This window comes from Cyclopterus lumpus, chromosome 16 (genome assembly GCF_009769545.1).
Source record: "Cyclopterus lumpus isolate fCycLum1 chromosome 16, fCycLum1.pri, whole genome shotgun sequence".
Taxonomy (NCBI): domain Eukaryota; kingdom Metazoa; phylum Chordata; class Actinopteri; order Perciformes; family Cyclopteridae; genus Cyclopterus; species Cyclopterus lumpus.
The window spans coordinates 11,871,333-11,881,788 of record NC_046981.1 but is presented as its reverse complement, the minus strand read 5'-3'; the positions used below and the strand labels follow the sequence as shown (position 1 = coordinate 11,881,788).

At 43.1% G+C, this 10,456-nt stretch overlaps 1 protein-coding gene across 1 annotated transcript; it reads left to right on the top strand.

Moving 5' to 3' along the window:
• The first annotated feature begins 3,761 nt into the window (after window positions 1-3,761).
• cacng6b (calcium channel, voltage-dependent, gamma subunit 6b) lies at window positions 3,762-9,319 on the top strand. The gene is made up of 4 exons (XM_034554136.1): window positions 3,762-4,125; window positions 6,828-6,902; window positions 8,827-8,964; window positions 9,099-9,319. The coding sequence occupies exons 1-4, from the start codon at window positions 3,762-3,764 to the stop codon at window positions 9,317-9,319; spliced, it is 798 nt and encodes a 265-aa protein (XP_034410027.1).
• Window positions 9,320-10,456: the final 1,137 nt, after the last annotated feature.

Here is a 10,456-nt window from a genome sequence, read left to right as displayed (position 1 = left end):
GGTGATGTAGTTCTTAACAAACATCATTACTCCATTCAAAATTAAGTAAATATCGTGTATTTCGGGGACTATTTTCAGCTGCCAATTTGGTGCACCGGCTTGTATTAAGGACACAAGAATCGTACGCGTGGGATTGACTGAAAGTAAACTACAGCGCCCATGTCATCCTGTGTGGCTTCAAGATGCATGATTGATTTTGGACAACAATACAGAGTTGATCAATTCATTGTTTGGGTCTTTTTATGGCTTCATGGATTTGTCGACACTAAGAATAATACAAGCTAGAGAAGAGCAAGACATAAGACACATAATGCTTTAATTGGTCAAACGTTCTCAACACTCAACGTAATGCAGCTGCGATGTGCATATGTGTGGTCAGTGTGCGCATGTTTAGTGTGTCCGAGCGTAAACCAGTACCGCTGACAGGGCTGCTTGAGTGATGTGGAGACAAGATTATTCACATCAGCATACTGTAGATTATTGATGGCCTCGGACCGCCTGTAGACACGTTCTATCAATCTCACATGATGGAGGGGCAGAGTTAGGCCGCACAATGAAAAGTCATTTTAAGGAACAGACACACATATGTAGGCATAAAACAGATAGCTATAGTCTAGATGAATCCATTCATCCTGGCTGTCATGTCCCCAACATGTTTCTTTCTCCCTGTGGAAGTCCATTTGCAAATGGCACGGTGGCTTTTTCAACAATCCCTCCTAAAGAGGAGCAGGAACTTGACCGTTTTGGACATTGTAGGTGTTTATTTGACCTGTCACAGCCTACAGCCTGATTCTCTCCTGTTCTGTCTGTGTCCCTGACTCACTCTCAGTTTGCATCACCCCCCCTTCCTACCCTCCCTGAGTGTGGCTGGCCGCTGGCGTTGGCCTGCCTCTCGCTGTGCCACGTATGTAACCTAAACTATGGAGGAGCAAAGCAGGCTGGGCCACGAGTAAAGCTTTCCACAACACCAGACTGAATCTCTGACACCTCTGGATCTTGTTCAGCGAGGAATGAAATGGAGCTGCACATTGATTTGATTTTCTCAACCATTTGATTTTGAGGCTGTGTAGTCCATACACAGTAGGTGTTGTTCTTACTTTTGTATCGACCTTTAACCTCCTTTCCCCATCTTTTTGTTTTGACTTGCACTTATTTTTTTCCTTCCCGCGTCTCCGTTTGCTTTTCACTCTCGGTCTCCGTGTCAGATTTGCACTTATACCTCACAGTACATTGTGTTGCTGTAAAACGCAATCCTGGCCCCTCTCATATAAACACAGGCTCCTCCTTCACCCTTACTTAATGTCATTAACAGGTGGGCTGTCTAAAATAGACACACGCGCGTGTGCACACACACACGCACGCACACGCACACGCACACACACACACACACACACACACACACACACACACACACACACACACACACACACACACACACACACACACACACACACATGCACGCACACACGCACACACACACACACACACACACACACAAAGCAAGGCTATCACAGACACAGACATGTTTTTAATCATGCTGTTGTCATGTTGTCACCTGGCAGCACCTCTGCTTATTGACTTAATATTCAAACATGTGGGAACAGGGGGCTGTTGAGATTGAGGGGAAAGCAGCAGTGCAAAAAAAAAGAAAAGAAAAGTAATCATCAACAGTGTTAACCAACCAGGCTGCAGCCCCCTCCCCTGTTACACTCACTTTCCATAACCCTCATGTACCTCCCTCTCCCTCTCCCTCTCACTAACTCTCCCATCAACACTCGCCCCCTCTATTAAGTTTAAAGCAGCTCTTCCTTCCTTCTGAACAACTCACCAAACAGGTCAGATTTACTCTTCTTCTCACTGAGCTAGTTGTTGCTTTATTATGCCCACATGTCACACGGGTGTCTGTGTCTGTCTTTGGTGAAATGGTTAAGAGAGATCCTCATTTTCCTCCCGTAAAACGCCCGTCTGTGTACAAGCTTATCGTCTGCTCAGCTGCTGCAGAATTTAAGTCAGTCCATTATAGTTTTGGTGAGACACACGTTTATACACAGCTTAGGATAATGATGAAGTGTTCTGTGTTATCCCATCCGGTAAAGGAGCCTGATGTGCTCTGACCCCTCTGATCATCATGTGGTTAATATAGATGTAATGTGATAAATGTGTGTAACTCTATGAATACTAACTTGGCCGTCAGCAGCTGCAGTCTTGATATTTAAACGCATGGCTGCTATTATAAACAAGTCATAATGCTTAGCTCTTAATATTAAATGATTATTTTTCCTTTACAGTGCTTACTGTGAATTAGGATCGGGTGGTAAATTGATATTACATTACATTACGTATCATTTTTCGCTGACGCTTTTATCCAAAGCGACTTACAATAAGTTTATCAACTTTTGGCAAAGTAATATCACAATGATTAATCTTACGTGGCTCGTTGTTCTGCAAATTTCTGTTCTCCAAATTAATGTCTCCAAGCGAATTGGAGGCCTGTATGAGGATGTTGGGAATATCCTGCAACACTCTAAATATACATACAGCGTACTGCTTGTTATATTTATATACTGCACACAAAATAATTGCACTTAGTGGCTTCATGTGGTGCATCGCCAACGAAAAGTGTCTGAATTAAGTGATCCACCAACTGTGTGTGGCCAGGCCTCTGGCCTCCACTATGTGACCTGGTGGACTGCACAGCCAAGTTAATTACTGCAGCCCCCTGTCTGTCAGAGAGTTCAGCCATGAATTATCACCTCTCATGCACCCTGTGCAGAGCAGCGACACCGTTGTGCCCTGTCACTCACGTTGTTTAAACGGCTCCAAAGGCCCCTTGCTCACAGTTTGGAATAGCAGAAACAACTCCATAAGCCATAAGCCTGGACCCACTTACAGTGAATACGACACACACACACACACACACACACACACACACACACACACACACACACACACACACACACACACACACACACACACACACACACACACACACACACACACACACACACACACACACACACACACACACACACACACACACACACACACACACACGCACGCACTCTCGTAAAAACAGACATGGCTTCAGATTCCAAGTGTTTGCTGGTACACGTAATGCAGGATGGGACGTATTTGTGGCAACCCATTACCCCCTCAGATCAAAGGGGATCTGTGTCTAAGCCAGAGATAGCGTATACCTGTTCGGGGAAGAGCTCTGTTGTCAAGATGGGTGGCCCAGTCTGGCGCTGTGGTGTTATCTCTCACCTTGAACCCACTCCACCCGACGTCACCGGCTCATCCAGCCCAATTGTTTCATTCATCTGCCTTTCAGGGAGACGCCATATGGCTTATCTATTGTTGGCTGAGAGCATGTCATATGGCTTTTAGGAAGGGAATACTGTAGATGCTGATAAAGCTTTTGGAAATTAAATATTACGCTGGCGATGAAAGGATTTTGCTCTTGTGAAGCATATGCTGGCTGCTCTTTCATCTTTCTGTTTCATCTCTCAATTTCAGGGGACTGGACAGAAAAAAAGACACTGGCTCTCCTGGTCCTTGCCTCCGTCTCCTCCCATTTCATAATTTCCTTACTTCATTTTTGTTTACTGTTTTTAAAACAAGACTTTTTCACACACCTCTCCCCATTCACTTCCTACTGAACCACCCTTCCATCTTTGCATCTAATATTTGCTCCTGTAACATTTAGTCTAAGTGCCTTGTTCTTTCCTCTGGTCTACCTCAAGCTTGGCCTTGAGATCAGTATGTGGTCCAACTTCTTCATACAGCAGGATGAGGATGGTCGTATCGGGGTGGCAGGGGCTGTCCAAGGTGGGGGTTTAGCTGGGATAAAAGGTGGAAGGGGACAGAGGAGGACCCAGAAGATGAGTGACAGCCAGGAGGGAAAGATCAAGCTGGCCTTCTTTGTGTCTATCATTGGAGTGACCCTGACAGTGTTGGGCATGGGGACAGAGTTTTGGGTGGAGCTGGCTCAACCAAAGAATTTCAGCGGCAACCAGACATGCCAGATGGCCCATTACGGCCTGTGGAAGGGCTGCGTCCGCACCCTATGGGTGTCCGACATAGACCCAGAAAGGACGAGCTGTGGCCCTGCTGAACTACCTGGAGGTGAGACCTCTGACTGGAGTGTTTGGGTGTCCAAGTGAGTCTGTGTTCTACACTGTCTGTCTAAAAGGTGAGCAGGTGAGGTTTCTGGAGGGCCTATGTCTGTTTTGTTTCTCCAACTGTCTGCTCATGTATGCTTCTCTAGCAAACTGAATTGCCCGGCCATGCGAGTCTACCTTTAGGCTGCCTCCATGTTACAGTACGTGCCTCAGTACGAACGTGAATTAATAGAAAAGGGTCAAACGACATTTCTGAGAGGTAGCAAGAAAAAAAAAAGCGTGGAATTTTAATTGACAGGATATTTCTTTGCCATCACCACTGATGTGAAAACAGAGGGAGCAGGCATAACTAATATAATGTATACCCTCTGGGAATACGCTTACATCTGTAGGTCTTTTATCTGAGCCCATAACGGACTGGGGAAAACTATGCCAACACTTAATTTTAAAAAACAAAAAATTCATCGCCAAAAGAGTAACATAGTGATGATTGTTGATACACATTTCACGTAATTTCCCCATGTATGTATGTAAGTATGTATGTATGTATGTATGTATGTATATATATATATATATATATATATATATATATATATATATATATGTGTGTGTATGCACATCCCCTGTATCCTTGTGAAGGGATGTGCAGTAGAGAGGATAGTTGTGTATGTGAAGCTGCCTGCATACATATGTATCTAGGTCATTGTACAGATAATGTGCAAATTGAATCATTAAAGAAATACAATGTGCAGAACCAGAGAACCAGAGGACCACAGTAAAGCTATTTTCAATTATAATGCTATTGTAACAACACAATGCAGCAGGCAGGTACTTGTAGCATTATACAATATAATCTTTGTGATTCATAACATTGTCAGTGTAATGGAGCATCGATTTCAAGTTTTTCCCTTGACTGGGTACCTAATCATCTCCTGTTGTACACACAGTACAAACAGCCATGTTTAGAGTTGTGACAGCTCCTTTCTAAAAACACTTTATTCAACTTGACCACGGTTAGGTTCTCCAGAGGCCAGTGATTATCTCCACAATGACCTACTTCTGTCTGAAAAGTGGTTCTGGAGACTGAGAGGCAGGTATTGGTAGACATTAGATAGAGATAGGCAAAGCAGGCTTCAAAGGTTCTGCTCTTGGAATAATCAGGATCAGATATCAGAGTTCTGAAGAAAAAATAAATAAATAAGAAAATCTCCTCATCCAGCAGAGTATTTATGTATATCACATATATACATAAATACTCTTCGCATGCATCACGTTGAATGATGTGTCACAACAGTGTTTTTCTATTCAGATTCAGGGCTAATTCATCTTACCCATCAATATGTATTGCATCACTGGCTACTAGCATATATATATATATATATATATATATATATATATATATATATATATATATATATATATATATATATATATATATATGTATGTGTGCTTCTGAGATGTGCTTTTGGTGCGTGAGAGCAGTCAGTATGCTTCTGACAATTTTTCTCACACTGTTGGCCCACGCCACCCGGCCCAGATGGCCGTGGGCACGTCATGTTTGGAGGAAAACAACTGTTTTTGCCATCTCTGCTTCTCCGTTTCACATCGCTGTTCACATGCCTTTGGCTCTCGTCCCGAGAAAAGTGCGGCCCCGCCGATGCTGTGCCTGTCATCTCAAGACCGGCTATCCATCTCCGCTGTCTGCTGGAGAGGGACATGACAGCTCAAAAATTATAACCTCGGCAGGGGAAGCAAGAGCAAACTGCAGTTGACTGTGATAGCATAACGTGTTAATAATCAGTAAGCTAATAAATGCTGTGTCTGCTTCAGTAAAAATATGACACAAACATATTTGTGTGTGAAATAAACGTGTGACTGTGTGTGTGTGTGTGTGTGTGTGTGTGTGTGTGTGGTCATCTTGGACCACATAATATTTAGTTGGTGAAAGTCATCACTATGCGCTTGTGAAGCCAAGTGGAATCTGACTACTTCACAGTTTTTGTCTAAATATAGAGAGGGGGAAACGAAGAAGAGGGACAGACAGGGACTGAGGAAGAGTGTATGTCTAATGCAGTATTAACCAACCCCTCTGTGTTTCCTCCCCCTCTTGACATCTCCTGCTCACCTCCTTCTCCATCTGTGGCTCCCCTCTATTTTCCCCTTTACTCACCACCCATCCATCTGCCCCCCTCACTCTTCCTTTCCCCCGCTATTCTCATCCTTTGAGCCTCTATCCATATTTCCTGCATCCCCTTCATCATTTGCTCATCCCACATATCCCCTTCCCCTCAGTCCTTATTATTGTAGAGCCACGCCTCCCCCATGTCTATCCTCCATCTGCCCCTTCTCTCTGTCTACCTCTCTTTTTCCCCGCTGCCAACCACAAATTGTGCTGTCTTTCACTCTCTCTGGCCGGCCGCACCACATGTGCAGTGCTGGGCAGTGTGTGCACGTGTGTGTGTGTGTGTGTGTGTGTGTGCGTGCGTGACTGTGTGTGTGGCGGCATGCGTCTCTGTGTATTGCAGCTAATACTCGACACTTGGATATAAATAGGAATGATGCCTGGAAGGACAGAGTGCATGGATGCATAGGAGGCACATAACAGAAGACCAGCAGCTATCCATAGGAGTGTGTGTGTGTGTGTGTGTGTGTGTGTGTGTCTGTGTGTTGGTGATCTCTTTGTGTGATACTTTTATTTACCCACAGAAACCAACTGCACCTACTTCAAATTCTTCACCTCTGGGGAGAATGCAGTCATATTCAAGAAGACAACTAACAAGAGTGAGACATTTTAATTCCTTACACATGCCGATGCACACCAACAGTTGCATTGCAGCGGGTATCAATAAAGACTTCTTCTAGGGTGCTCAGAGGACCACGCTGTTGGTTTTTGCACGTTTCAACCCATTAACTTCTGCTGCCACCCATTTTGCAAAGCAAGCCATACGCCCTCATACTGATTGATGTGTTTACCTTACTGTCCGGGCAGCCAGTTGGCTTTAGTGCAGTTTGAAGATCAGCTGAGACATGATGCTTACATCATATTGAGCATCAAGTCAACTTTAGCTTTTTGAGCAGGGACTGTTTTGATGCACTCAAGGAAGCCGAGACATTTATTATATAAGAGCTGTGAGATCAAATTGCAATCAGATGGTGCATTGTTTGCGTAAACCCAGAAGATACATAACCCAACCATGTGGATTACGGGACGAAGTTATTAGTCATACTAACAGCGTTAGGGTGGCAATGTCCATTTTTTGGTTGGTCCATCACTTTGGTCAACACATCCACTCGATGGATTGCCTTGAAATATTTAGCTTCCTACATGATGTACCCTGATGACTTTTGATATGAACTGACTCCTCCTCTTTTCACCATGAGGTTGACATGCGGTTGAGGGAAATATCTTTTAACTATTGGAAGGTTTGCTAAGAAATGTCCCCCTTAAGAAGAATTTGTTTGATATAAAAATCAATACTTAGATGTGTGACCAAATTCCTGCAAAAATTGACATTCCCGTAATTACTTGGTATTTTGTTCTAATGTTTTCATGCTAACATGCAAACTCAGAGTCAGTTGGTATGAAACACAATGTGTCCTTTCATAAAGAGATTGGGGTAAAGGGGATGTTGTCAAACTCAAACTAAAGATTCTAAAGAAGGGGTCTTTGGCCTTCAGCCATCTCCCAAGACGTGGTTAGAGAGAGAGAGAGAGTCTTTTGATTACCTTCTGTTCAATGCTGCCTGTCTCCAGTGGTTCATAAGATCCTCCTGGTCTTCTGCAGTCGGTCTGCCTGCTCTGATTACCTGATGGGCTGCAGGTGTGACCGATGCCGCGCGCTTCGTGGCTGCAGCACCTGAACCGGATGCAGCGCTCCCTCTCTCACCTCCACCTGTGCTGGATCTGCTTGGCTTTTCCCCCTGGTGTGCCACAACATATGTAACCTTTGTCATTGTGAGCATGTTAGCGTGTGTGTGTGTGTGTGTGTGTGTGTGTGTGTGTGTGTGTGTGCCTAATACAGCCTCACAGAGCCACTAGCATGACGTTAGACTCTTCAGTCTGGTTTGTTTAGTGGCTGCTGTTTGGCAGCCGGCTCGTAAGATGCCAGGAAAGAACCCGACTCATCAAAATAGTCGGTGGTGCCAACTACATTAACAAAATGTGTTTGGTGATAATTGTTAAGTCTCTGCAGATTCATTCCAAAATCTTATGGGCGCACACTTGCATCAATCAATTGCTGCCATGGATGATAAGAGAAACAAAATAAAATATGAATCAATCTAAAAACTGTAAAATGCAGCTGGGCAAAAACAAAAAAGCGGTCTTTTTGTGTTGCTTTCATTTTGATCTATCTTACGTGCTTTTTGGCATCTTCTTCCCCCCAATAGCAAAACACAAGATGGAATCTGCTGTGTTTAATAATAATAATAATAATAATAATAATAATATAAGTGTGGCAGAGTGTCAAAAAACACAAAAACGGGACTAGCACTGTTGCTTTTTGGGTTGCACCTGTTCAGCTTTGCAATGCCAAGTCGTTTCATAATCAAGGCTAATCTATAAGCCAAGGAGAATCGCACTTTGTGAGGCAAGATAATATTTCTCTGCCTTCTTTTCTAAATATCTTGCACCGCATTAACACATTCTGGCATATAGTTATAGACACTAATCCCTCTTTTAATTTATTTCCGTCTCTCCTTCACAGAGCTCAATCTAGCAGCAGCTATCTTGGCCCTTTTGAGTCTGACCATGATGGTAATGGGCTCCATCTGTATCGCCATGTCCCTCAGCAAAGGAGTACCCTTCTTTCTCAAGCCAGCCTCCTTCTGTTTCATCCTATCAGGTGGGCCCTCACTATGCTATGTTAACTTCTACATTCAAGTGGGGCAATATCCCTAACTGACTGATATTTGGTATTTATGAACAGTTGTTTGTGAATGTTACCGAGGTATCTTCTAATGTGATCTCTGTGTGCAGGTGTACTGGTCCTTCTCTCCATCCTGATATTCCACCAGTCTGTGCTGTCCTTGCTGTCCAGTGACCACTCCATACCTCTACACCATGAGCTCTCATGGTCTGTGGCCTGTGTGGGCTCGGCGGGAGCCATCCTTATTTTTGGTGGATTCCTCTTCATTATCATCTCCCTTCCTTTCAGCCCCTGGCAGAAATGCTTGCCACACAATAATAGCACCACCTAGCACTTGAATAGCAATAACATATACAAACAGTATTCTTGATTTCTTGTTTGAGAGCAAGTGGAAACGTATGTTTCTGAAGTGACTTTACTTGCTCTTGACATTTAATTTGTCGGAGAAGTCACACTTGAGTCTTAATAAAATGTATGAGGAGGTATGAGGAGTCAGCAACACATTAGAAAGAGAATGTGCAAAACATATTTCTGTGTTTTTTAGTAGAAAATAGATGGAGGGAGCCACAGAGCTACTGCTGACTGTCTAATGTTTAGCTCTGAATTGTGTTTACGTATACAAGTGTCACAAATAGGCGTGTTAGCCTGCCTATAGCTGTACATCCACACATAGTCTTTCTGCTAGCATCACAAGAGGAAATTGTGAAAAAATTCTCCGACACTTATCTATTTTAAAACGTCAAACGTAATATGGAAGGCTGTTTCTGCCAAACATTTGTTTTTAAACATGAACAGTTACCAACAAGTCCTCTACATTAAACAACAAGAACATGTATGTTTTATCCAAATCGATTTGGGAGCGTTTTGAAGCCAAAGTCAAGCCATAATTTGTTGTGAATGCGTGGACAGTTAGAGACAGTTATGGACAGTTAAGTGGTCCAGAGCAATCTACTGCACATGTGTGTCCCCTGAGCGGACCCTATGAACAGAACTACTAAGTGTCCACAGCGGTCCATGTAAGATTCTTTATCTGTCTTTTTAAACTATTACACATTAATCTGTTTTATGGTGCAACAATGTTGTTGTTAAGGTTTGGTCTGACCCCTATGTCTTGTTGGGGTACTGATGCTGTCATTCTTCTTTAGAGGACAGTCATAATAAAAAAATCTGAGATTGTAAATCAAAAGTTTGACAAAGTCAAATGATGAATATTAAGTATGACATTTTTACTTATCATCCCATAATTATGACCTTTTTTACATGCTTAACTTTTCATACTTTTTTACAGGTGGAAATGGGCTTCCACAGTTTAAAAGTCCCAAAGCGTCATCAGAGCGTATATCAGCATAGCAACATATGCTATGTTTATGATAACGCTAACAATCAGTATGGAGGAGTTACTTGTCATATGTATATAAAAGGCCATGAGTATCCTCAATATTAGACATAACTACTATGAATCTTTTTA

What these genes read in the sequence shown, in the direction of transcription:
- cacng6b (XM_034554136.1), top strand. Translation starts at nt 3,762, where the DNA reads ATGTGGTCCAACTTCTTCATACAGCAGGATGAGGATGGTCGTATCGGG. An exon ending in CCCTGCTGAACTACCTGGAG is followed by an intron (nt 4,126 to 6,827) that starts GTGAGACCTCTG and finishes ATTTACCCACAG; the next exon opens with AAACCAACTGCACCTACTTC. An exon ending in CTTCTGTTTCATCCTATCAG is followed by an intron (nt 8,965 to 9,098) that starts GTGGGCCCTCAC and finishes CTCTGTGTGCAG; the next exon opens with GTGTACTGGTCCTTCTCTCC.